The sequence below is a fragment of the Lepus europaeus genome, chromosome 10, assembly GCF_033115175.1.
Source record: "Lepus europaeus isolate LE1 chromosome 10, mLepTim1.pri, whole genome shotgun sequence".
Lineage (NCBI taxonomy): Eukaryota > Metazoa > Chordata > Mammalia > Lagomorpha > Leporidae > Lepus > Lepus europaeus.
This window is the reverse complement of record NC_084836.1, coordinates 108,206,624-108,234,395: the sequence shown is the minus strand read 5'-3', so window position 1 is coordinate 108,234,395 and position 27,772 is coordinate 108,206,624. Positions and strand designations below refer to the sequence as shown.

The 27,772-nt window shown below is 52.0% G+C and overlaps 1 protein-coding gene across 3 annotated transcripts in view; it reads left to right on the top strand.

Annotated features, from left to right (window-relative positions):
• Window positions 1–26,771, top strand: part of CHD6 (chromodomain helicase DNA binding protein 6) — a 240,612-nt gene extending 213,841 nt beyond the window's left edge. The window contains exons 34-37 of one of the 3 annotated variants that reach the window (XM_062204213.1): window positions 31–483; window positions 2,468–2,659; window positions 3,912–4,031; window positions 26,691–26,771. In XM_062204213.1, coding sequence (XP_062060197.1) covers window positions 31–483; window positions 2,468–2,659; window positions 3,912–4,031; window positions 26,691–26,759 — 834 coding nt within the window. In that variant the 3' untranslated portion in view covers window positions 26,760–26,771. The other 2 variants (XM_062204212.1, XM_062204214.1) reach the window with 2 other exon arrangements.
• Window positions 26,772–27,772: the final 1,001 nt, after the last annotated feature.

Sequence of the window (27,772 nt, the reverse complement as noted above, 5' to 3'; positions counted from 1 at the left end):
CAACCTCTCTTGCCATGTCTGTGTTCACAGGACAGCTTCTTAGCTCCGGTCTTCGCAAAGGATGAACACAAGCACAGACGGCCCTATGAGTTTGAGGTGGAGAGGGATGCCAAAGCTCGGAGCCTGGATCAGTTCTCTGCCACCCACAGGCACCCCCCCATTGTCCTCAATGGCTGGCATGGGGAGTCAGCTGTAGACCTCTCCTGCTCATCAGAAGGGTCCCCAGGAGCCACATCCCCCTTCCCAGTGAGTGCCAACACTCCAAAGATCGGGGCTATCGGTTCACTTCAAGGAGCTCTTGGCATGGACTTGTCTGGGATTCTGCAGGCTGGCCTGATCCATCCAGTGACAGGGCAGATCATCAATGGAAGCCTCAGAAGAGATGATGCTGCCTCAAGGAGGCGAAGGGGCCGGCGGAAACACGCCGAAGCGGGCATGGACCTCATCTTTCTGAAGGAACAGACACTGCAGGCAGGGATCTTGGTGGGTATTGGAGGCCTGTAAGTAAAAACACTGACCTTTCTACACAGAGAAACTCCTTCCTCAGGCACAGAATATTTTGGTTTGCGGACCTTTATCCCTGTTTCCATTCTCCTGCTTGCTTTCTCTCTTGAGAAGTACCCTTGATGTTTTCTAGAAATAGCTAGGAGCTAGGTACTAAGTTATTCCTGGCCCCTAGCTTGCATGCAGCCTGGAGAAATGAGCCAGCAGGCCTTGGCCTGTCCAGGTAAAAACAACCCAAATCCTCCAGAATTTCAGAATGGGCCAAAGGTGACCCAGAACAAGCCAAGCAGCAGATGGGGCTGAGTTTGCGTTGGCATGAATGTGAGGCAGCACGTCCCAGGACTGTGGGGCTTGCATGGAGCTAGGGTCCGGAGGAGCAGCAGGAGTCAGGACTACCCCAGTGCGGGTCCTTGTTCACTGTGGGACATTGCACCTCACTTCGCTGTTCTGTTAAGTGGGACAGCAGCAGCTACCACAGGTTTTCTGTGAGGGCTCCTGGAGATCATTCTGAGTGCTTTCTAAACTCACAGGAGATTGTTGTAAACTGCAAAAAAGTCAGAAAAGTATAGGCTTGACCAAGACTTTACTTACTGCTTAATGTATTTTGGCTTTTTCCGTTGGTTAAATTTTGAACTCCAAAAAAGGAGTCACATTTCATGGTTTCTTATTTTAAAAGCAATAATAATAACCAGTTTTTTTTATTAAGTGCCTACTTTGTGCCAGGCACTATGTTCATGGTTTTACATGATTATCTTGATTGAGCCCTACAACAACCCTGTGAAGATAAATGTTATTATTCCTGATTTATAGATGAGGAAGTTAGGCTTCAAAGCATTAAATAGTTTGCCTGAGATTATCCAGCCAGTGAGTAGCAGAGCAAGAAACCAAACCAAGGATCCAGCTCTCTAGATGCTTTACTACCAAGCTAAATAGTATGGGTATGTCTTTCTCGTGGACACTGGGAAGCTGAGGTTTCAGTTCCTCTCCTGCCTGATCTTACAGTGTCATATTTCTCTCTAATGATCATAGAATTCTGGGAGATGAACTGATAAAAATTTCTTCCCCTTCCTTTAGGGGCCACCCTTGTAGTGCAGCCTGTATGTAATACAAGCATCCCATATTAGAGCACCGGTTCAAGTCCCTGCTGCTTCAGTTCCAATCCAGCTCCCTGCTAATGTGCCTGGGAAAGCAGTGGAGGATGGCTGAAGTTCTTGGGCCCCTGCCACCCATGCAGAAGACTTGGATGGAGTTCAGGGCTCCTGGTTTCAGCCTGGACCAGCCCTGACTATTGCATGTCTTTTGAGGAGAGAATCATTAGACGGAGGATTCTCTCCCTCTCTGTCTCTCCCTTCCTCCTTCCCTCCCTCTCTCTCTTTCTCTCTCTCTGCCCTCCCCCCTTTTCTCCCCCCTCTCCCTCTCCTCCCCATTCTTACTCTCATGCTCCCCTTCCAATAAATAAATATTTTTCTTCCCCTTGACCTCAGTATTTTTTAAATTTATGAATACAGGCATGTGTATATCATTGGCACACTAATGTATCAGTAGATCCCATTAGAGGCCCCAGGAACACAGGGATGAGGAAGACAGGCAGTAAGACTCCGAGTGAGGAGCGGGAGTAGTTGAGTAAATCCTAGTGTGGCCTTTTCTGTTCCCTGACAGAGCCATGAGCACAGTGCTGTAGGCCCAGGAGCTGGAGTGGCCAGTGTTGCCTGGGACAGTCAGTGGTGGTGACACAGAATGCACAGTGAGTTGGCAGCAGTCAGGATGGGAGAACAGGTGGACAATAGAAGAGGAACACTTGGGTGGAGGGAGCACCCAGCATGTGAGCAGAGTTCTGGTGCCAACACCCCAGGTGATAGCAGGATAGATGGAGAGGGTCACAGACCACCTCATGTTTTCCTTTCAGGAACTGGTTTTTTTTTCTGTCAGATTAACTGTATGTACTCCTTTTTCCTTCATCCAGGAAGTCCATGAAGACCCCGGGCAGGCTACCCTGAGCACCACACACCCTGAAGGGCCAGGACCTGCTGCCTCTGCCTCCGAGCCAGCTGCAGTGACCAACAGCCAGGCCGAGAAGGCCCTTCCCAGCAAGAGTCTGCTGGACTGGCTGAGGCAACAAGCGGACTGCTCCTTGGAAGTTCCTGGCTTTGGGGCAGTAAGTGTGTGTTGTTGCTGCCTGGGACCTGTGTTAACTCCCTTCAGACTTGGTGCCATTGTGATAAGTGCATGTTGAGGGAAGCCAGAGCTGAGGGTTGCTGGGGAGAAGTTTGTGTTGAGTGACAACATCATTTTAAAGTGTTTTGTTGATGTTTTAAATTTGAATTTTGGTTAAATTCTCCAGTAGCAAGAATTACAGCTCATGTCGGAACAGCATGCCAAATAGACATGCAACAGCTTAAGAGGCCAAAATTTGCCTTTTGGCCCCCCATCCTCCCCAAAAACTATCACACAATGTCTTGACCCTGCAGAGAAATGTTGAAGTCACATAAACCTGCCACTTGATGGAAATTTTCCTGTGTTTTTAAGATAATCCACTACGACTTGGGAGTTACTGTTTTAGGACCTTCCTGGCAGATCATCTAACTGCCCATGTGCTAAGTTATTGAGATAAAAATTCTTTAGGAGAGAGCCCCTAGGTACTGATGTCTTAGTTTCTCTCTCTCTCTCTTTTTTTTTTTTAAAGATTTATTTATTTTATTTGAAAGGCAGAGTTACATAGAGGCAGAGGCAGAGAGAGAGATAAAGAGAGGTCTTCCATCCAGTGGTTCACTCCCCAGATGGCCAAAACGGCCAGAGCTACACCGATGCGAAGCCAGGAGCTTCTGGGTCTTCCATGTGGGCACAGGGCCCAAGCACATGGGCCATCTTCCACTGGGATCTGGATCAGAAGTGGAGCAGCTGGGTCTTGGACCAGCACCCATATGGGATGCCAGCACTGCAGGCAGTGGCTTTACCCGCTGTGCCACAGCACCAGCCCCATTAATTTCTCTTTTCTCACTTGCTGGTCTACCCTGCCACCATCTTTGTCCTGGATACATCACACTAATAAGATGCATAGGCAGAGAGTACCCAGCACAAGGAGAATGGGTCACAGATGCATCCTCCCAAGACAGACAAAAATACCAGGCAGGCAGCCATGAGGAGAACGATACTAAGGAAGCTGGGGATTGAGCAGTGCCCTTCAGCTTGGTGTTTTAGGCTGGGGACGCAGCCTGCACAGCCCGTTTCCAACCTGCTCCAGGAACCCTGAGGCTTCAAGGAGAAGGGCTAGCCGAAGGCCAGGGAGGGGCAGGCCCTGTGCAGAAAGCGGTCACTGAGAGAGCGGCTGGATCGGTGGATTGGGGCATCTGCATCAGAAGAACCTGGGACAGAATGTTTTGTGATGTTGGTCTCCGTTTGCCTCCTAGAATTTTTCAGACAAACCAAAGCAAAGGAGGCCTCGCTGTAAAGAACCTGGAAAATTAGACATCAGCTCTCTGAGTGGGGAAGAGAGGGTTCCAGCTGTCCCCAAGGAGCCAGGACTGAGGGTAAGGAAGAGAGACATGGGCGTGGGGCTCAGGGGAGTGAGCCTGCCAGCTGAACCACACTTACAGGCCTGAGAGAGCCCCAGCTGGGAGGTGGGCAGTCGGGTGACATTTTTAAAGAGGACAAGAGGCCGGCACAGGAAGTTGATAAATTGTGGTAAGCAGTGTGTGAGCATTTTTGACTTCCTATGACTTCCGTGGTCGTTGGTTTTCAGCCTTTACCTCCAAAACTGTTTGTTAAGCCATTCCCAAAGCTTGAATCTTTTTTTCCTATGTAGAGTTACAAGAAAACAGAAACCCTAACCCCCACCTGCAGTCTGTTTCCAGTGTTTAGCAAACTTCATTGTTGGAAATTTTTGTTTTCTAATCTTGGATTTTTCTGGCTACCTTTTAAGACATTTCTTCTTAGTCCATCCTCACTGGCAATGAAAAACAGCTGAGTGCAAGCACTGCCGTTTTCCTATTTTAGAATCATGAGCCTGGAATTGACTTCAAAGACATCTGCAGAATACTTGTCATCAAATGAATCGGAGTTAATTATAGCTTACAGATGAGTACAGATTTGGACTAGGAAACTCATCACCTCTAGGGGGCAGTAACAACATTTCAGTTTGAACACATACTGAGTTTGGGCTAATTATATGTAAATGAGCTTTTCACCTCCTCAGAGTGCATTCTGGGAATCGTGGTGGGGACGTCGGCTCTCCCCAGGTGTGTCCTAAACTCAAGCTTTCCTGAGCACCTCGTCTCTGCATTCCCTTGGTAGAACTGCCTGAATGTGATTTCTCTTTAGCTCCAGTGGACAAACCCTGCACATTTCCTCCTGGTGTGAAAAGCAGCTGTTACTCGGTGGTCTTGAAGAACTTGCTGCTGACTCAGTCGCCTGGGTTACTTCTCTCCCAGCATCCACCAGACACAGCCCTTGCTCACCTCTGTCCACTCACAGCCACTGAGACCTGGGTGCAGGCCCCCAAGTCTGTCACATTGGGAAGGCTGCCCTTTTTCCCCACCTCTCCCTTTATTCTCAGAAAATGTGCCTGCTCCCCTTTCCCAAGACCTGCTTGGGGTATACAGGCTGAGGGAGCTCCCATTTCTTCTGTTTGCTCTCAGCCTTCTTGTATTTTAGCACACGTTAAGTGTTTCCGGGAAGGTTGTCAGGAAAGACCTCTGGTTCCCGCTTTGTAGTAGTCGCTGAGTCTCTTTCTCCAAAGAGAAAGCATGCCGCCACCCCACCCCGCCCCCACCTTGCTTTCTCATTTCTTTGTACACGTCCAACAGTTTCCCTCCTGTTCCCTGGAAATTGATGTTCCTCCCTCCCCTGCAGGCACTGACACTCTTGCCAGAAAGCCCATTTCCAAGCTCTCCTTACAAGCCAGCCTCTTCCCAGAGATGCATTCCCCTCCTTTGTTACATAAACACACTCCCTGCCTTGGAGGCCCTTTTTCTGCCGTGAGGCAAGAACAGGAAGCACTTGTCCACCTGGTCCTCCGGCCTTCTCAGCAGTGCAAAGCCACGGACTGGGCTTCGCTCCAGACCCTACCTCTGGTCTCCCAACCACTCCCCCTGGGACATGAGCCCTCGGGAGCTAGGGGAGGTACTGTACTCTTTTTCTTTCTCATACAGACTCTTAGGCTGTTACAACAAAAATACCCTAGACTGGGAGGCTTATAAACTGCATGAAATTCATTGCTGATGGTTTTGGAGGCCGGGCAGTCCAAGGCCAAGGTGCCTGAGCGCCTGTCCCTCATTGACAGCTGTTTTCTTGCTGTGTCCTCACATGGCAGGCAGGACAAACAAGCTCTCGGTGCTGAGCCCATTTATGAAGCTCCTGATGCCATCACCTGGGGGGCAGGATTCCAACATAGAAATCTGAGGGGACACAGACATTCCACCCATAACAAGAACCTGTCGGTGTCTTCTGGAAGTAGATGAAAATCCTGCAAGGAACTCCTTCCTTCCTTTGAGTTCACACAGCCCTTATGCTTTGTGTCTGTGACTTGGCTGAGCAAGGTCCCACAACACACACTGCACCTAAGGCCGTAGGATTCAGCATTACAATGACCGGGGGGGGCAGTAGTTGCATGTACCGTGAAATTATGTATGTACATGTTTTACATATGTAATTAGTTTTTCGGGTTTTTTCCTGAGCCATTTGATAGTAAATTGAAGACAAGACATATCACTCCTAAATACTTCTGCATGTATCCCCCAAGAACTTTTTCCTATGTAATTATTGCCATTGTCGCACACTCAGGTGAATACTCGTGGTGTCTAATGTCTAGCCCATATTCAGATTTCACCAGTTGTCCTGAGAATGTCTTTTTAGAGCTGGTTTTCTGTTTTATTTTGTCCTGGCTGTAGGGTTTATAAATAAGGAGCCATACATTGCATTTGGTTGTTAAGTCTCTTTTTGTTCCACGTTTGTTGGATGAACTTGCCCAGCTTCCTGGGAGGAATAAGGAGACTCTGGCTTCCGTTCTGGGGTTCTAGAGCTGGCATAGCTGCCAGCCCTCTGTGATGATGAGGATGATTGGCTGGGCTGGAATGCCCATGTCGTCATCTGGAGAAGCAGAGCTGCTCTCAGCGTTGCTTGAACACAAGGGATCGCCTTTTCCTTTCTCTTTTCACCCTCTCCCCAAGCCTCCCCTGCAAGAGGAAGCAAGTTTGCTCCCAGGGTATAATTACCAGGAGGGAGAGCTGCCAAAGCCCAATTTGGCCATTGTGTGTGTGTGGTCGCTGAGCCGCTGGGAGGGGCACCTGCCTGGGGTGGGCAGCAGCTGGGTGGTGGGAGTTTCTCTCCCTCCACAGGAAGTGCTGGCTGCTGGCTTCCTCTACCAGCCCCCCCCCCCCCCCTTTACGTAATGGTAAGTGAAGAGCTGCTCTTCCCCCCACCTCCACCCCCGGGGACTTTGTATTGCTGCTGTCCTCATCTGACTGGGAAAGCAGACCAACCTGTTCCTGCCTAGCCAGCTCTCTTCTCCAAAAGAGCCCAGCGTCGTCCACATCCATGGTTCTCAGCAAGGGCAGGGCCAGGGTGTCCTTGAACATCCTGATGCCTGAGTGGTGCTGTGTGCACTCAGAGGGCACGGTCCCAGAGGCCACAGGAGCTGCAGGGTGTGAGCTGGTCTTGAGTCCTATCTAGTCCTAGAGGCCCTGGGGAGGAACTCACACGTATGTTATGGATCTGATTTCTAGCAAACTCTTTGAAAATAAGATGGAGCTCTGGGGTAGATATTCAGCTTAGTGGTTAAAACACCAGTGTCCCGTATCAAGAGTAGCTGCATCCAGGACCCAGCTCCAGTCGTGACTCCAGCTTCCTGCTGATGCAGGCCCTGGGAGCCAGCGGTGATGGCTCAAGGAGTGGGATCCCTGCCCTTCACATTGGAGACCTGGATTGACTTTCTGGCTTCTGACTTCAGCCTGGCCCAGCCTTGGTCATTGCAGGCATCTGGGGCGTGAACCAGTGGATAGGAGGTTTTTTTCTCTGTTTCTCTCTCTGTCTCTCCAGTAAATAAATAATTAAAAAAAAAAAAAAAAAAAAAAAGATGGAGGAGGCGTTTGTCAAACTTTGGGCTTGGTTTCTTCACAGCAAAAAGATTTGTGAGATCCACCACACCCCTCCCCCTAGAAAGTAAGGGGAGAAATTTCTGAGGGGACATGGGTGGTACACATGAGGAAGACACCACCTGCACCTTGCCCTGGCCCATGCTGGGCCCAGGTACAGTGCCACCTACACCTGACACTGCCCAGCGCTGGCAGAGCAGCCGGCACAGAATGCACTGGTTTATGTTGCTGGGCTCAAGACAGACAGGTGAAAGATTGTCCTTTTACCTGGCCATAATCCATGAGATCCTACATCTCTCTCTGGAGACAACCAGCCAGGGATTCCTCCCCGGTGACTATCCCCAGAACCAGAAGGCAGCCACCCTGACACACTCAGGACAGAGCTCTCTACGCTTTGCAGGTGGCTCATCACACTGGAAACAGGAGGGATGTGATGGTTGAGTGTGGAAAAGTCTTGGGCTGTACACAACAGGATCTGGATTCTGGCCTGCTCTGCCTCTGAGCAGCTGTGCCCCCTGGGCAGATCCCGCCCCCTCTCAGTGGAAGGGAAGGGGCACCCGACAAGACCATTGCAGAGGCTGCTTCCAGCCCTGTGATAATCAAGGCGTTTGGAAAAATTTTCTCCCTGGACAAAGCTGCCATCATAAAGCGTTTTGTCCACACCGAGCAGATTTTTCTTGACTATTCTTTGGGAAATTGAAAGACAGGTATAGAGCTTGAAAAATAACCATTTCCAGAAACTTGGATGCATTCAGATACAGGTGTTTTCACGTGTCTGTGGGCCTGTAAATGGGTGATGGTGCCAACTTCCTAGGACTGATGTGGTGAGCAGACAGAGTCCTTCCTGGGGTGCCTGACATGGGGCAAATACTTATGGAGTTTCCCCTGCCACGCTCCCTGATATCACCTTCACCTCATGACCACTGCTCCTAGACTGTCCCTGTCACTGCTGACCACCTCTTATATTATCCTCACAGCTCCCTGAGAGCTCAAAACCAAGGTCACCAGCTGCCTCTCACATGAAAGTCTGTTGCTTTTCCCAAGTATCTTATTTTACAGTTTTGCGAGAAGAGAGGCAGTGAAACAAATGGGAAATGACGGAGTTACCAAGTTCAAGTTCAGTTCTGGAAGCCCCTGGAGGAATCTGAGTAGCTGTCTTCACTGCTCTCAGCCCTGGCTGCCAGGCTGAGCCCTCAGAGACCCTGCTTTCCTGACCTTTGTGTTCACGTCCTCTAGTATTTCAGCCCTGATAGTTCTTCTGGCTTTTAGGAGACCTGCACCTGTTGAGTGTGCTCTGCTGAGGAGTACAGCCAGGCCTCAGCCTCTGACTCTCAACGCCATGGGGGCTGTGGGCCAGTAGAGTCTCGCTGCTTCTCGCCACCTCCCCACTGCCCCCTCACCAGACTCTTGTAGAGAAGGAAAGCATCTGCACAAAGGAGAATCCTGAGAAGGCAGCAGGCACAGCTCGTGGAGGCCTGGGCCCCTCCTGCACTGGCAGCCAAGCAGCCTCCCACCTGAGCCGCTCTGCAGGCCCCATGTTGCAGCCGTGATGGTGACCTGTGTTACTGGACCCTTGGGGCCACTCTGAACACAGGGAAGGTGGCAAACTACCAACGACTTTGTAACAGGAACCCTAAGAAGGAGACACGTGCATGGTCAGGGCAGCTGACTTCTCAGGCACCAGCTTGGAAGACTTAGTCTTTGTCCTTTTCTGCCCAAGAAAAGACCAAGAGTGTTCAACAGCATGAGTGTAATGCCTTTTTTTAACCCTCCAGACATGTTATGACTTGATAAACTGAAGAAGAGGGCAGTCAAGAGAGAAGGGGGCGCCACGTTAGCCAGAGGCAAGGAACTGCAGGCACCAGGTCCTGAAAGGAGCTGCTCTCCTGTGGGGAAACCGTTTCTCTCTTAAATGGGAATGATGCTCACCGTCCTTGACACAGGTCCAGAGACATACTGTGTAATCCCAGTGGTTTAATTACCTCTCAGCAGCCAGACTGGGCACTCCAGGGAATACGTTCTCCTCCGGGTCCTCACTGCCCTGTGGAGCTCCTGAGCCTCATTCTCAGAGGAGGGAGGGTATGGTGCTGTTACAGCACTCTACTCTCCTCTGGAATTCTGTGTGGCTTAATCCTGATGCACCACAGAGAAGGATCCAAAGGCATAAAGCCTGGTGACCCGTGTGCGGGCATGGTGGAAGGCACAGGCCCAGCCGCAGCCTGGTAGTCCATGCGAGCAGGAGTGCTTAACTATGGAGCTCTTTGCTAACTCAGAAGCCTCCAAACAGGAACAAATGATGGTCTTCCCTAAGGGAAATCAGACCTTCACTTATGTGGATGGTGTGTCCCCAGCGTGTTCAGTGGTGCCTCCCTTACCACAGAGAGCGTGTATATACCCCCTTGCATCCAGGGCCACAGCCTGCAGAGGGGAGCAAAGCAAACACTGCTTCCTATGGGTGTGCTGACATGAAAACACTTCTCTCGGCGACTCTGGAAGCTAGGTATCAGTGTCCTTTCTACCAGCGGCTGGGGGTTGCACCGTCAGGATTGGAGCTGAGCTCTGCCTGGCTGCAAAGCCCTATCTTACATATTCTGCTTTGTTGTTTTAATAAGAGCCTTTGTGTGCCGTAAGGTTTTGGTGAAGGTCCTACCTCGACCTGGCCTGTTGGAAGTGCTGGTCCACGGCTCCTAGCTCCCTGCCAGTTTGTCCCAGCATGGACGCTGCCTTTGCCTATGAGTGTGTGGGAAGCCCTGCTTGGCAGCGATGAGGGTCCAGGGGCCCCAGTGGGTGAGAGGCACTCCTTCCACCAGGAACCCCGCGTGGCACTTGGGACAGTTGAGGCCAGTACAGGGAGGGCCCTGTCCTCTCCTGACCGACCACTTGCCATCCGGTAACCTTCGGCGTCTTGTGTTTCTTTGTCCTTTTTTTAGGGGTTTCTCCCAGAAAGCAAGTTCAACCACACTCTGGCTGAGCCTGTTCTTCGGGATGTGGGCCCCCGCAGGAGGGGGAGGCGGCCCCGGGGCGAACTCCTGAAGGCTCCAGCCATCGTGGCAGACTCTGCCTCCGGAATGGGGCCGCTGTTCATGAATGGGCTGATTGCAGGGATGGACCTGGTGGGCCTGCAGAACGTAAGAAATGTGCCAGGCATCCCCCTCACCGGGCTCGTGGGCTTCCCAGCCGGCTTTGCCACCATGCCCACCGGCGAAGAAGTCAAAAGCACCCTGAGCATGCTGCCTATGATGCTGCCGGGCATGGCCGCAGTGCCCCAGATGTTCGGGGTGGGGGGACTCCTCAATGCACCCATGGCGACCACCTGTGCATCCCCTGCCCCAGCGTCTCTGTCAAGCACAACGAACAGTGGCGCGGCCACCACTGAAAAGACTGTGGAGGACAAGCCAGGCAGCCATGACGTGAAAACAGACACCTTAGCCGAAGACAAGCCTGGTCCTAGTCCATTTTCTGATCAGTCTGAACCTGCAATAACTACCAGTAGTCCCGTGGCTTTTAACCCGTTTCTCATCCCGGGGGTCTCTCCTGGACTCATTTACCCATCCATGTTCTTGTCCCCTGGCATGGGCATGGCTCTGCCAGCCATGCAGCAGGCCAGACACTCGGAAATAGGGGCTCTGGAGAGCCAGAAGCGGAAGAAGAAGAAAACCAAGGCGGACAGCGGGAACCCCAACCCAGACCCTGCTCCCGGGGCCGAGCGGGAGCCAGGCAGCCATCAGAACTGCCCCGAATCCAGCGCCCCGCTGCCCGCAGAGAGAGAACACGTGGCACAGGCTGGGGAGGGGACACTCAAAGACTCCAGCGACGACACCAACTAGAACTTTTTCATTTCAGAGGTTATTGTGACTTGTAAGTTTCTTATCCCATAAAGGTTTGTTATCCCTCACTTCACCTTCATAAGAACCTGTGTCTCCATGAGTAATATTGCCTACCTGATTTTCTGTCGGAGGGCTGTGGTAACACATGTTGATAGTGCAGGGTCTTGCCACTTTGTTAGATGAGTGTCGTCTATCTAGTCTAGGGGGCACAGAATTCTCATTCTGTTATCCAGTTGTTCATTCCAGCAGCCGTGGTTACTACAGTACTTGGTGACACGCCCTACCCCCTCCCCCTTCCAAGTTTCCTGCTCATTTGAGGAGGAAGATGGCGAAAGAAAGCTGTCTAGGGACTGAAGACTAGCGACAAAGAAGCTCTTTTTTCCCGTGAGCTGGGCTGAGCAAAGAGAATGTTACTGGGAACCAAAAAGCACAGGAAAAGGACACGCTGGTGTGTACTTCTGAGTTAAAATATTTCCCTATTTTATCATGATTACTAAGTGAGTAGAATAGACAGAAGTATCTAACTAATGGTTGAAAATGCATATATTGATTTCCTTAAGAAACAAAAACCTTACCAGTAGTAATATAAATTGCTCCTTCATGGTTTGTCAGACACCTGCAGCAAGAAGAAATAGCCAGTGGCTAGGCATTATTTTGTATTTTGTGTGGACCCGTATGCTCCCTCTCCCCAGTTAAAAGAGGACTCTGAATTCGAGAAAGCCTCACACGCGTGAGTCGGAGCCGGCCATGCAGGGGCAGGGCCCGTGGAGCCGCGGCTGCTTTGCAGGCGCACGGCTGGCACTCCGCTCTCGCCTCCTCCTGAGAGTTCTTCCAGCCTCTGAGTCGCTTCTGTGTTTAAAGAACACAAGGACCTAATGGGCTTTTTATTTTGTGTTTTGCTTCACCAAGAATAAGGCTCTTTTTGGAGCCCATGAGAAAAGAGTCACTCAACACTTCTACACTTGCGAGGTCCTTTCGTTGGAGTTAGTTGAGGCTGGCAGAATGTGCGTGCGCCTCCTTGTACGATACAACTGTGAAAGGTGTGTTTTCTTTTTCTTCTCGCCCATTATTTCTCCTCTGTTTCTATCTTGCATTGGACCCAATTCCAAATCGCCAGTTAGTCGAGGCTGTGCTGCACATCCACATTATTCCCTGTCCTGCAGCTTCTCAGTGGGTGGGCAGGGGCTGGGAAGAACCTGCCCCAAGCAGTGCTTTCCTGACCTCTTTCACCGTTGCACTCATATTGCATCCCTTCTGATGGTTTCATTCCTTCTGGATGGTTCACACTTGGAGACTCGGAATAAACTCGGGGGGTCAGTACTCCGGGGGCACAGGGCTGCACAGGGTGGTCAGAAACGTTGCAAGTGTTACTAGTACCAGTTTCACTTTTTGTTGTCACAATTTACTGTGTTTTTTACTTTTTCTGTTACAGTTTTGCTAATTTATCAGAAGGTCCAAAAGTTTGACATAACTATTTCAGTTCGCATTATTTATTTATGATGCTTTTGTCATTGTCTTTTATACATTTGGGATTATAAATTATGTAAATGTTTAAATGAGCATCTCGAAAGAAGTCTGTTAAATCATGATAAAAAATCAGATGTATTTTCAAAAAGTGGGGTCCCATTTTTTTGAATCCGAGATATAAGCCAGAAATTCCGTAACTGATCATATAAGAAGAAAGAATCTGATAATTGAACAGATCCTATTTAATGACATCTTTGTAGTATAGATGGTCTGTAATGCTGACGACAGATTTCTTAGAAATGCTGCTCTCTCTATTTAACTAACATTGTGTTCAGTTTTGCCTCCAGTGGAAGCAGAAATGGTTTTTTCAGCTGTTAAATCCTAAAAATCAATATAATTTATTTATGTAAAAAAAATCACTCAATCAATATATTTTTGAACCTTTTAAGTACTAATTTTCTTTTTATCAAGTAGAAAAAAAAATGTATTTGCCCTAAATCCTTAAAATACAAATGCTATAAAAATTCCTGTATCTTGAAAGCCTTACTGCAAATGCGTATCCTAGACATCCAACAGAGTCCGGTTTTCTTTGTTGTCACTGTGTTGTCGTTGTTTTGTATAGAAAACTGCTTTCCCCAGGTTCCACTTAAAACCTCCAGTAGGTCACAGGGTTCAATGTGGATCTGAGTTTAAAAACCCACCAGCATGTGCAACCCCTCGTTCTGTCTTCTCAAACCTGTATGTTATTTCTCTGGGTGTTTAGGCTTCTGTTTGACTGCTGTTGTGACCCTGTTTGCAAAATGAAAAATGACACTCTGTGGATTATTTGCTCTGTAAGGCATAATAAGTGCTTCTTATGATTATTTTCACATTTCCGAGAGCAAAAGCCAAATTTAAACTCTCTTCCGCAAACTTGAGCCTTTTCATCTAATTCCATGTCACTCATGGCCATAACTTTCCTCGATCATTCTTCACCCCATGTCTTTACATAATAAATTGTCTGTGGTCTTGATCCTGGATTTAAAAAAAAGAAAGTTTAAAAGTCAAATTTGTATGGAGGAATTCAGTGGCACGTGGCTGTCTCTCTGCTGCCCGGGTGTTTTACAAACGCATCGTCAGCACACTAGGAGTCCATCGTCTCCCCCAGGCGCCTGATTGGTGCATGAGGACTGGGCCTTGGCCGTCTCCTTGTCCCTATCAGAACCCCTGGTTAGAACGTGCCTCAGTTAGAAGGAGGTCAGCAGCCCGTTCCCCAGGCTCAGGGCCTGAACTCTGAGCAGAAGCCTCACCAGCACCACCTCCTTAAGCCCTGTACCAGAAATCCCACCTCAGACCACACACCTGGGACTCCTAGGGCCGATTAGACTCTGTGGCTTGGAACAGGCCCATAAAACACAGGAACAGTTTGGTGGTTGAGGCACTCCTGGCTTTTTAAGAACTTTGTGGTCCTTAGCTTTAGGAAGCACAGCTCCCCACCCAGGAAGGGCTGTGTGAGAAACCATTGAGGCTGGCAGGAAACTGCTGCGGCCCTGTTCAGGACAGAGGAGGACACTGACCTGGCCTCACCTTGTGGGATCCCTCCTGGGCACCAACAGATGGGTGTGTGAGTGGCTTGTTGGATGCGTTAAGAGTCCCTGCTACCAGTTTTCAAGTAAGGATGTGTTACTAGCAGCCCTGAAGACCTCTGCTCAATACAGGGGCCCCTCCTCCTGGACAGAGTGGTAACAAGGAGTCTAGAGGCTTGGTTTTACTCTTTGCCTCAAACCCAGTCTCAGTGGACAGGACCCCCTCGTATGAGAGCAGACAGTACACTTGCATCCAGTAGGCTGGGCTAGTGTGTTTTGTGTATTTGCCATCAGTGACCTCACTTGTCCTCACGGCATCTTGGAGCTGGGCAGAGGGATGCTGGCATCTTGTCTGCCTCCTGAGAGCCCAGCTGTCAGGGCTGTCTTGTCAATCATGAAGAGCAGAGCTGGGCCAGGCCTCACAGTCCAGCAAGCTGGGCGAGAGGCACCCGAGTCCTGGCTTTTGTGATACCAGCCTTGAACCACTCCACCTCAGAGACCACAACGGAGTGAGATTCTACTTGGAAAAAATTAGTGCTGGGGAAAATAGTACACACACACTTAAATGTCGCACCCTTGATTCATTTACAGTGAATGCTTCAAAATGCTTTCTTACAGACATTGCTGTTCTCTTGCTTGCTCTGTAGACCACAGAAGGATTTCTTCCTTAGGTCAGAAACAGAGCTCTCCCAGCCAGAGACCAGGAGCTTGGTTCTAGACCGTGCCATGTTCTCCACTTCTCCAAACCTGGAAGCACAATTGCAGGGTCTCAGGATGTGCCGCTCAGCTGCGTGGTAGCCCGGGCTGTGGCCGCCCTCGTAATGCCAGCCTGCCAGGTGTCTGCGAGATAAGATCGGAAAGGGGGTGAATTGGGTGCTGGCTGCTCCCAGAAAGGCACTCCATCACATCTTTTTGGACATGGAGATTGCGGGTGGCTGTGGCAATTTGTTGCCATCCAAACAGCCCTGATTCCTGAGTTGTGGCTTAGCCCTACCTAGCCCCAGCCCTGCAGGACAAAGGGGGAACTAGAATGAGGAAAGCAGGTAACGTGGATGAACTTCCAGCAGAAGGGGGGAACAGTACCCCCACCTTGCCCAGGCTGTCTCCCCATCTATAAAGTGGGGGTGGTTATTGGGTTCTAGAGTACGTTCGATGGAGTTGATTGGTCAGTGGCAAATGCTTGTTGTGTTGTGAGCCATCTAACTGTACTCCTGATGACAAGCCCAGTGGAAAGATGGGGAAAGCAGGGATGAGGAAAGCACAAGGGAACGCCTGCTCCAAGTCCCAAGGCGAGTATGGCATGGATATAGGCTTGGACTCGAAGCTTTCTGGCCTGACTACATCCCCAAGGCCCCACACATAAGAAAGAAGGTGGCTTTCCTCAGGAGCCCATCGTTGGGTGAACTGGAAAGGAGTGAGGGCTGCTGGGGAGCAGGGAGGCTCCTGGGTCCAGGAAACCTCCCTCTGTGGGTCTGGTTGCCAGATTTAGGGGGGAAAATAAACTCAGTTAAGTTTGAAACTCAGATAAACATTTTTGTAGTATAAATATATCCCATGCAATATTTGGTGTATACTTAGACTAAAAAAAAAAACTTCTGTTTTTTATCTAGAACTCTTCTAACCAGACATCCTGTGTTTCACCTGGTCACTGACTCTGTGGGAATAGCACGCTCTTACAGGCACTTCCTGTTGGGTCACTGTGACCATATTCTCAATCCCCACAATTAACTCTATGAGGTTATCCCCCTATATCCTAGGGAATGGTCTCCCAGTGAAGCTAAATAACTTGCCCAGTTATCCCACTGGTGAGTGGCAAAACCGGGCTTTGAGAAAGGACTGGTTCCAGAGCCATTCACTAACCAATAGGGGAGCAAGATGTCTTTAGCCTGAGACTTGGAGCAACCTTCCCCTCCACAGTTCAGCTTCCTAGAATAGCACAAAGCACAAATGATGAGCAAGGGGAGAAGAGCTGTGTCATGAGCTACAGCTACCAGCCTGAGACCAGGGAAGAGGCAGTTAAGACAGAAGACCGGCCGGTGCCGTGGCTTAACAGGCTAATCCTCCACCTTGCGGCGCCGGCACACGGGGTTCTAGTCCCGGTCGGGGCGCCGAATTCTGTTCCAGTTGCCCCTCTTCCAGGCCAGCTCTCTGCTGTAGCCTGGGAGTGCAGTGGAGGATGGCCCAAGTGCTTGGGCCCTGCACCCCATGGGAGACCAGGAGAAGCACCTGGCTCCTGCCTTCAGATCAGCGCGGTGCGCCGGCCGCAGCGGCCATTGGAGGGTGAACCAACAGCAAAAAGGAAGACCTTTCTCTCTGTCTCTCTCACTGTCCGCTCTGCCTGTAAAGTAATAATAATAATAAAGATAAAACAGATTTTAAAGGAGCACTGGACATTGGGCGGGGTCCTTAAGGCTCCGCCTCCAAAGCCCCAAGGCATCCTTTCCATTTGAAGGAGAAGCTGGGGCTGGCCCTTGCCCTTAGAATCCTGTTTGTGAGCAGGAGACAGAGCCAGAGGACAGATTTGAAGATGCTGGCAACAGAGAGGAACCAAAAAATGCAGGAAAGAGAGGACACAGGGAGGAGAGCGAGAGGCGATACTGTGCTTGATGCACGTGAAGGGGCCCAGGAGGACATTCTGAATGGGGGGATGTGGGCTGTACTCCCTGCAGCGTGGGTCCCAGGGCCCAGGATGACCGTGTTGGTCACCTTCCCGACTGCAGCTCAGAGAACAGGAAGGCCAGGCCATGGGGAGCGGAGTCCGAGGAAGCAGGCCCATGAAAAGCGCCCTGGTCCAGGCCAACCGGAAGTCATGTTGGAGGAAGCAGGAAGAAGCAGCTGGGACGGGGTCTCTGCAGGGCACAAGTGAGCGAGCTCTCATCACCATCCCACAACCGGTAGCCAAGAGCTGCAGGCACAGCTCATGTGACAGAGCCATGGAGCTGGGCTCCCCAAGGCGCTGGGTCCTTGGAGGTGGCTTAGGGACCCAGGGACTTGAGGCCCTGAATAGGTTCTTGCTCTCCCCTCTGCCCTCCTGTCGGCCTATGTGAACTGTGCCCTGGTGGTGAGAAGTGTGCGACACAAGAGGCAGAAAGTACCACGGTTTTCAAAGGAAGATAGGGATTCACGTGCGGACAGCCTAGTAAACTCCTCAACCCTCAAGGACAAAATTGCAAAAAGAACTTTTTTTTCTTTGACAGGCAGAATTAGAGAGACAGAGAGAAAGGTCTTCCTTTTTTCCACTGGTTCACCCCCTAAATGGCCGCTACAGCTGGCGTGCTGCAGCCAGCATGCTGCGCTGATCCGAAGCTGGGAGCCAGGTGCTTCCTCCTGGTCTCCCATGCAAGTGCAGGGCCCAAGCACGTGGGCCATCCTCCACTGTACTCTGGGCCACAGCAGAGAGCTGGCCTGGAAGAGGGGCAACCGGGACAGAATCCAGCGCCCCGACTGGGACTAGAACCCGGGGTGCTGGCACCGAAGGCGGAGGATTAGCCTATTGAGCCGCAGCGCCGGCCAGAAAGAACTTTTAAAGAATTTGTATTAGTCTGCTTGAGCTGCCATGGCAAAACAGCATAGACAGAGTGACTTAACCAGCACACTGATTTCCCACCACTCGGGGGGACCAGATGTCCAAGCCCAAGGTTCCAGAAGGCCATGTTGGTCCCTGGTGAGGGCTCTCTGGCTGACTTGCAGATGGCAGCCGTCTCACTGTGTCCTTACGTGCCCTTTCCTCAGTGTGTGAGTGTGGAGGGAGAAGGAGTGAGCTCTCTAAGTTTCTTCTAATGACGCTGCTCTTGTCCGATCATTATGACTTATTTAACCTTAGTTAGCTCCTCGGAGGCCCTATCGACAAATACACTCACACTAGGAGTTAGGCTTCAATATATGGATGGGCACTGGCAAAGACACAAACATTCAATCCCAAACTGCATGCCCAGGGATTACTGTAAGCCAGGAAGAGAGCAGCTCTTGTGTTTTCCATAGTGATGGACAAAATGGAGAGCTGTGGGCACTTGTCTACCTGAATGGCAGAGCCCAAAGGGCTGTGACCATGTGGAGAGACCTCAGTGGCTCATGGCCCCTTTCTCAATGTACAGCAGTTTGTTAACTCACACACCTGCCAGGCGAAGCAGGCGACAGACATGAGTAACAGTCATCAGGTTTAAGGCAGTAGGAAGTAGGACAATGGAAATGTGGTGTTGGCTTGAGCAAAAGGGACAGCTGCTACCAGCCATGCCAGCGACTGCCATGCAGGAATGCAGGCTGTGTTGCCTGATTCTTTCAGCAGAGGACTGAAATTCAGATATTCACATAAAATCCCCTGATTTTTAAATGTGTGCAATTAGTCCAGTTTAAAAACAAAGCACACACAGGCCAGATATGTACCTGTCTGCAGGTCGGGTGGACAGTAAAGAGCACAAGTTTGCTGCTCGAGGAATCGCAGAGCCGTGGGCACCAAAAGTCCTCAGAGAGCCAAGGGGTGACTGTCCTGTCCCCCACTGGGAGGTCCAGATGCCTTTTAGAAGCAAGATGCCAGGCAGGGTTCAGGACTGTGCTGAGGCCAGACTGAAGCAGCTTTGCAGAGGTCCCTTAATCTCATCCATCGCTAGGCACCTGGCCTCGGTGGTCCCCGCTGAGGGCATGTGCCTGTTGTACCAGCTGCTCTGGATGACCAGGGAGACTCACCTTTCTCTGTCCCCCGCACACTGGCACTCCACCCTCCTCAGGGACTTCCAAAGAGGGAGTGATCTCACCACAGCTCCCCCCGCCCCCAGCTCTGAGTAGGGGGAGGCGAACAGGCTTGGGAAGGGTCCAGGCCACGTGGGGCGGCAGGGGCGGCGGCTCAGCCCTGCTGAGGTGTTAAACCTCTTTCCTGGCTCTGACCGAGAAAACTATAGATGCAGTAGACACAGCTCCCACCCACCCTTCCCCCATTCCCACTCCAGCGTTGACCCAGGCTTTTCCATTCACAGATCCCAGACTTTCCAGGCCAGCAGAGAGCCAGAGGGCCAAGGGTGGGGTGAGTGCCTGGGAGGGGGGCAGGGGAAGGGCGTGCAGGGCTCAGGTGGGTTGTGGCAGACCGAGGAAAGCCTCTAACCCCAGTCCCTAGGGTCCTGCAGTATGGAGGCTCCTCCTACCCTCACCCCAGCCCCTCGACAGATTCCCCCATCAGGGAGCACGGCGTATGTGTGTATAAAAGCAACAGGCCCTCACCTCACACATTCCTCGCCCTGGCACGCATTTCAGACAGAGCTGGAAGGCTGTGGGCGGGGGAGCAGGGGTTCTTGCTGCCAGCCCCTGAAGCTACTTCCTTTCCCTCCCAGACACGTCTGAGAGAATTTGCACCCCGTGGGGAGAGGGAACAGAGAGGAAGGCCCCTCTCCTGGACTAGGGGTGCTGGAGGACTTGGAGCCCACCTCCACCGACACCACTCTTAGTATGCAACCCAGCACCCCAAGACGGGACCAAGGAGAAGGGGCCACACCCCACAGCCTGCTCCACCCCAGCCTCTCGAAGGAGCAAGAGCGAAAGGAAACACAAGGCCTGTCCCGAGTGGCACTGGCTCTGCCTCGCCGGCCGTGGCGCGCAGTGTCCTGGAACCCCTTTTCCTCTCGTGCCTGCGTGTTCCTGGTACCCTCTGGCTCCCCTCTCTCTTTTGCACTGTGGAGTCTGTGCTCATTTCTCAGGCACAAGATGAGTCAATGGGAGGCAGTGGGGGAAAGTTCTCTGGCTTCTGAGTCTCAAAATCAGCCCCTGGCCTGGACACAAAATGGGTAAGAGCGTTTTGTCTAGAAAAAGATTCTGTAGGGAAAAGGAGAAGGGGGCTCAGTGTGCACTGGTGGGGCCTGTACTGAAGGGACCACCTTTTGGGGAGGGTATCCTGCCCATTTGCAGCACCTGGGAGCCTCCTGGAGCCAAGTCTGGGCTGGAGACTTCCAGGATCTTCACTGGGTGCTCTTCCCATGTGCCTGGGGCACCTCCTTCAGCACCAGCCCATGTGCCTCCCAGAGACAGAGTGGTAAGAGGCGGTGCCCCCTGTGTGCCCTGACCATCCATTTGGGAATGGTCCTTCCTCCTCCATCACTGGACAGTTCTCCTTTGACAAGCTAGGATGCCTGTAAGACTCCCATGCCAATAGAGGCGGCGTCTCGGGATATCAGGTAGAGGACAGTGATGCAGAAAGCCCCTCCTTTATATGTCAGTGGGGCTGGGGAAAGCCAGCCTGAGCACCCCCGGCAAGCAGAGGCAGGCAGGTGCACGGTGAAAGCCACCCTGTGCCAGACACTGACGTTCTGATTTGAATTAGGAAGTCGTGGCCCAACAGCAAGGAGTAGCCAGGCCTTGGAGCCTGCAACAGGGAGGTCGTGAGGGACAGGTAGCAGCACTGTCCTCCTGCAAGTGGGGCAGACCCAGGGTCATCCAAGAAATGGTCACCAAGGCCAGGAACTACAACAGGCTGCGCAGAAAGGGCTTGGCGTCCTGCGTGGCCTGGGCCATCTCTCTGGGCCTCTCCTTCTCCTTCTCTGTTTGTGGGGAGAGGACTGAGCTTCCTGAGTCCTGGGCTCCCTTGCAGCTCTGCCACCCTGGGCACGAGACCCTGAGATGCTGTATTCCCCTCTTTGGGGGTGCAGGGTCCTCAGATTAAGCTCAGCCTTGGGCCGTGGGGCCCCCTCTCTGGCTGAAGCTCAGTGTCTGATGCTCTTGGGACTTGAGGCAGGGCCCCTGGGGGTAGGGATTTTCTACCTACCTTCCTATTAGACCATTCCCCATGAACCTTTTAACAAAGTGTCTAGGAGATGGAAACTTCTAGAAAGCCAAGCCAAACTGTACAAACCAGTCTTCCTTCTCAAACTGAAAGAGGCCAGGTTATTCCCAAATGCAGAGGAATAGAGGCGGGGCTGGGAAGAAGGAGGGGGACTCTGAGAGAACTTGCACACTGCAGAGCCCACAGCAGTATCCAGAGGTGGGGAGAACGGGAACACACGGCCAGAGGCAGCGGAGGTGGGGGCCTGGTGCTGGGTGTCTCAGGGAGACACACATGTGAAACATAAGCACACACTCACCCGAAAGCATTTAGGTACAGATGCGGGTACACAGATACCTAAAGGTGTCTGTATGCAAGGAGGTGGACTGAACAGTGCCAGGCCAGGCCCAGGAGGCTGGGAGACAGCTGGAAGTACTGATACCCCACTCGCTGGGGTCCAGCACACACACACACACACATATCCCTCTGAGAGGACCACTTTTTTCACGGAAGCTTTTGGATCCAGGGCAACATGCAATCAAGACCTTGAACTGGGAAAGAAGGCGCCTTTGTCTGTTGGGCCCAGGGCTATGGGAGCAGCTGCAGCCTCCCCCAGGACAAGGGCCAGGCCAACTTCTTGGCCAATGGAGGAAAGCCACGCCAGGCCCAGGACTGAGGGAGAAGGCTTCTGGGAGCTGGAAGTTCCAGCAGGCCCTGCCACCCGCTGACCTAGGAACACTGTGTCTGGCTGGTGGCACAAAACCCTGAAAACCAGTCATCCCCACCCCTGGCCACTGTGGCCCCTGAACTGTCCCCAGGATGGCTGTGGTTCCGTCCCCTGGCCCTGGTGCTGCCAGGGGTCGGAACCTGACAGAGGCCTGGCTCTGGCTTGGGCTCCACACCTGCCCTGCGCCTGTGGCTTCACTTTTCAGCAGAGTGTAAAAGTTCAGGCCACGGAATCAGAAAGATGTGAAGGCGAGTCCCAGTTCTAGCCACTCTCTGGCTGGGAGGATACCTGACCTTCCTGAACCCCCATTCGAGCTCCTGTGACCTTGCCTGATATGTGCTCAGGGCTCAGAATGTGGGAGCAAATGCCCTCCACAGAGCCTGCTGCCCACAGCGACCTTCACTCAGCACCTCATCTTCTGGGCCCAGGAAGCTGGGTCAGCCCTCTCGGTCCCCAGCCCCTGCCCAACCCCACTGTGTGTCTCCTGCTGCCCTGGCTCCAGGGAGGATAGCAGGCCCTAAGCCCCATCTTCAGGGGCTCCATCCTTGGAGTGCCTCTTCCCCCTTTGGCCCTTATCCCACCCACTCGAGCCCCTGCAGGTGCCCAGTGCCCTCTGCATCTCCTCCTCAACCTTCTGAAGTCCCCTCTCCTCTCACCCCAGGCCCAGCCCCAGCCCTTGGAGCTGGGTTCTTTGGGATCAGCCCACTTTTACTCACTCAAGCAAAGGACTTGGGGGCCAGCACTGTAAAGCCACCACCTGCAGTGCCAGCATCCCATATGGGCACAGGTTCAAGTCCCAGCTGCTCCACTTCCAATCCCACTCCCTGCTAATGCGCCTGGGAAAGCAGCGGGAGATGGTCAAAGTGCTTGGGCTCTGCCTCGCCCATCCCTGGCCATTGCAGCCATTTGGGGAGTGAACCAGCAGATGAAAGGCCTCTCTTCTCTCCTCTCCTCTCCTCTCCTCTCCTCTCCTCTCCTCTCCTCTCCTCTCCTCTCCTCCCCTCCCCTCCCCTCTCCTCCCCTCTCCTCTCCTCTCCTCTCCTCTCCTCCCCTCTCCTCCCCTCCCCTCACCTCCCCTCTTCTCTCCTCTCCTCTCTCTCTCTGCCTCTCCTTCTCTGTAGCTCTGACTTTCAAATAAATCAATAAATCTTCAATTAAAAAAGAAAAGAAGAAAGGATTTGCCCAGGAGCTGTGATCCCCCTGCAAGGGCAGACCCACTTCCTTCTTTGTGTTGCCACAAAAATTTCAGGATGTTGCTATGGTAACTCTTTTTCCCACTAATTGACTCCTCCTCTCCCCTCCGTCCCCCTACTCCCTACCCCTTGTAGATGTAGGTGTCTTAAGGACAGGAACATGCCTGGCCCAGGTCTTGCTATTGAGGCCACGGTGGTCAGGCTCAGCAATGGGTTTCCATAATTCAAGTGCAGTCAGGTACCAGGTACCCCTTAGCGTACTTCTCTTTTTTGATTTCACCTGGAAGTTGGCACCTCTTTTAACCATTATGTAATTATGAGAAATAGTTTCTCTTACTTATATCATAATTAAATAACACATGTCCTTGTTTTGAACAAGATCATACTGCTTTAGGCAAGCTAAAGCCGGCCTGAGCCTGAAGCTGCACTAGGCACGCTTGGGGAGCATCAGTGTTCGGCCTGAGAGGATGAGCCAGGCAGACAGCCCAGCATTGCTAACTCACGGAAATAGGGAAACACTTCTTGGGCGAGAAGGGACAGCAGAGCACTGGACGTCCCGGGCAGGGGGGCGGCCGGCTGGGCCGGGGAAGCAGCTGGCACCAGACAGGGTTGTGCGTGCCAGGAAGACTGGGGAACTCCTGCCCCACTTGTGGAGGGGGGGGTGCTCTGGGGCCCGGCCCTGTGCCATCCTCCCTTCTCCTGCAGGCTCTGGCCCAGCCCCACTCTCCCCACCCTGGTCCTAGGAAACTGGTTCCATTGTGGTCGGATTCCCTCTCTGCTTGGCTCAGGAACCAAAAAGAAAAAGAGGCAGGAACCCTTGCAAGATCTCTTTGTATATTAAAATTCTTCATCCTCTGTTAAGTAGCCTCTCTCCTTCTCCTTCTTTTTTCTCTTTCTCTTTTACAATTTGACCTTTATTTTTATTTTGTTTTGTTGGAAAGAAAGCTCACATTGTTATGTTGTGAACTCTCCCAATCTATTGAAATGATGTCTTCCCTGAGACTTGTTTCCTATCCTAAAATTGTGTGAGATTTCAGGTTAGATTCTGGTTTAGCTTCTAAGCGGTGGATCGTTAAGCCATCTGCAGTTTCTTTGGGTGTAAGGTAGGAAGCCTAACCTTATTTTTTCCAAGTTGTTAGCCAGTCGTGCAGCCCTGTTTCTTTAATAATCCATCATTTCTGCACTGATTTTATTTTTTCAAATTTTCATTCCTCCACTCCTTGCTTTTTAAAGCTATCCTCGCTAACTGGAAAGAGAAAGGAGGTGGAGGAGGATGTTGGAGGGGTGGGAGGAAGAAGAAGAATTATGGAAATGTCCCAGAAATGACTGACTTAGACCTTGAAAACCCTCCTTCCCACCTCTCAGAGACAGAAGCAGCGTTAGCGGTTGGCCTCACTTCCTTTCACTACCATTACTGGACCAGAATCTTCACACAACAAATATTGACCTAAAAATGTTGATTAAAAAAATAAAACAGAGGTGAAATTTGAAAAATCCCGAAAGATAGAAAACAAGAATCCGCTCAGTCCCTCTCAGCACCGCCCGTGCCGTGTCCTTCTCCCCAGAGGTGGCCACTGCTAACCTTGCCTGTTGGCCAGAGTGTGAGCGGCTCTCTTTGCCACCTCGCGTGTTCCCATCTGGGAGCAGGTCTGTTCCTGGCCCCTCACTCCCCCTGTGTTTCCCTGTCCTGCAGTTCCAGTGCTAGGCCCTACCGTTTGCAGCCTGTGCTTTCACCGCATGTTTCGACAGAGGAGGGGAAGGTGACGCGCTGACTGTCCTGCACTGACTTTCCACGTCCACTTGATGCTGCGCACCCCACCCCCCGGTTGCACTGGAATTTTGTGGGAACTGCACTGTCTGTATAGATTCATCTGGAAATGCTTGTTTTCTCTGTGGCGCTGGGTGTCTCTCTCCTGTGACTGTCCTCGGCCTCTGGGACTTTCCTCCTTCGGAATCTTGATCATCCCTCCTTGGAGCTCTTAACCCGAGTCCATCTCGGGTTATAGCTGCCCCCAGGAAGAAAGGGGGTCGGGGGACCTAGAAGAAGCATAGAACACGCCGCAGAGCTCCGGAAAGTAGAGCTCGGACCCGTCGGGGGTCACGCAGAGGCCGCCTTTGGCTCATCTGATGGAAGAATGTTCTATCTGTTGGAGCTGCGGACTCGGGGAACAAGCCGGGGGGAGGTGGCGAGCTCTCCACCACTGGCTCCTGTCCAGTGTTCCAGGGAAAATGTAGCCTGGGCTGCCCAGGGCCTTCTGGGCTGGTGACAGGAGCAGTCTTTCCACTCTGCCCAGACCCGCTCCGGGCCACTCACCTCACTTTGCTCTGTGCAGTGACCTCTAATGTATTTTACATCCAAAGACAGCGCATCTCAGCGAGGCTAAGTGACTTAACCAAGGTCACCGCGCTGGAACTGTTGACCTTGGAATTCCAAAGCCCATCCTCCCCAAGCTGCCTCTCTGCTCAGAGCCAGGCCCAGCCAATGGACGGCCGGCACGCCCTGTCCGCCTCTGAGTTCAGGGCCAGCGGCTGGGCAGGTGAGCAGCCCAGCGGGCAGCAGGAAGGCACCTCCAGCTGCCCTCGTGTCCCTGCTTCTGCACGTCTGGCCGTCTCTCCCTGGGCAGCTCGCAGCCTGGCTCACGTTGTCCTCAGGGGGCCAGTGGGCTTCTAGATTCCAGGCTGCACATCTGGAAGTTGACGCTATTAAAACAAACCCCATTATATAACAAACGGCCATCTGGAACCTGTTAGCGCTGAGTTTTTAGAAAAGAAATTGTTTTGGATGTGCTCTCTCCTGAATGTGGCAAAGCGCCCTCCCCCTGGCTGTCCAGGAACTCAGGGACCAAACAGCCCCTCCTGGGCCCATGCGATGTCTCAGGCCAGACCAAAGGTGGACAGGGCAGAGACAGGGACAGACCCCAGACCCCCCCCAGACTCTGACCAGACAGGCAACTTCATGGCCTCCTGCTGCCCGCGTCTCTGAAGGCTCCCATCCAGTGTCATTCAGCCATTCACTCGGCAAACACTGGCATGCCTGCTACCTTCTGCCTACTCCATTTCATTCCCATGCCCACCCCCAGAACCCCACCTGATCTAAGTACATGTGTCACAGGCTGCCCGCATCCTAGACAGCAACATGCAAATAACTCTGGCCTCAGTTTCCCCAAACACCAAGCCTCGAAACCTTAGCTGGCCTCCAGAACTCCCCAGCTCCCCCAGGCTGCTCCGTCCCCTCCTCCCAGACACAGGGTGGACACACAGGTGGACAGCCGAGACAAAATGTGGTGTGGGTGGGGCATGCTGAAGCCGTGTGACTTGGGCACTGGGGTGTGTGTTGGGGGGTGGGGGTTCTCCCCGAGCAGACCTTGCTCCAGCAATGAACAGCCTTTGTGAGAAATGTCTGGCTAACATTTTCCAAAGGAAACTTTCTTTTTTCGTTTTTATTTCTCCCAACACTTTATGAAGAAAATTTCCAGCCATAGAGAAAAGTTGGCAGAGTTGTGCCATGCACTCCCATACACACCCAGCACCTGGATCCCACAAGGATTGATGTGTCACTGTATTTGCATTTTCACAGGTCTGCCCACCTAGTCACGCATCCGTCAGTTCAAAGCAACATGCAGGCATCGGTCTGCTTCACCCTTAACATCAGACACAGGTAACATTACCTAGGGTTCAGTATTTGTTTCTGGCTCTTTCTGAGGCAAAGTTGACAGATGATGAAATACACAAGCTTTAAGTGTACTTAATATTCCCACGTGGTTGGTCAGTATAGTCACCTGCGTGACCAACCCCATGCCAATGTGCAGACCTCAGCCAGCCCGGAAAGTTGCCACACCTCTCCCAGCACACCCCCAACCCCGTACCTCCCGGAGGCACCCACTCTCCAGGTGTTAGGGCTGAACTCTGTTCTCTTGAAATCTTTGCTTTGAAGTCCTAACTCCCAGTCCCCTGGAATGGGACTGCACTTGCAGGCAGTTTTTAAAGAAGTACTTATGTTAAAAATGAGGTCATCCGGGTGGGTCTGAATCAAATATGTCTGGTGTTCTCATCAGAGGAAGAAATTAGGAGCCAGATCCACAAAGGGAAGCCCTCATCAAGACACAGTGCGAGGGTCCTGCATTGTGGTGCAGCAGGGAAAACCTCCACCTGCCTTCACCTGCAACACTAGCATCCCGTATGGGCTCCAGTTCAGGTCCCGCTGCTCCTCTTCCAATCCAGCTCCCTACTGATGCACCTGGGAAAGCAGCGGAAGATGGCCCAAGTCCTTGTACCCACGGGGCAACCCCAAAGAAGCTCCTGGCTCCTGACTTCAGCCTGGCCCAGTCCTGGCTGTTGTGGCCATCTAGGGAGTGAACCAGTGAACAGGAAGATCCCTCTCTCTGTCTCTTCCCCTCTCTCTGTAACTCTGACTTCCAAAATAAATATAAATCTTAAAAAAAAAAAAAAAAAGATACAGTGCAAGGATGCTATCCTAACCAGTAAGAGAGAGACTTCAGAAGAAACCACCCTTGCCAGCTACTTATCGAAGCCCAAGTCAGACCCAGCCCCTCTCTCTGCTCCCTGGCTCGCCACGGAACCCTCTCTCTACCTGCACTCTGCCATTGTCACCCTCCAGCCTCAGCCAGAAGCCAAAGTAGCCTGGGTTGGTGCTTAGGT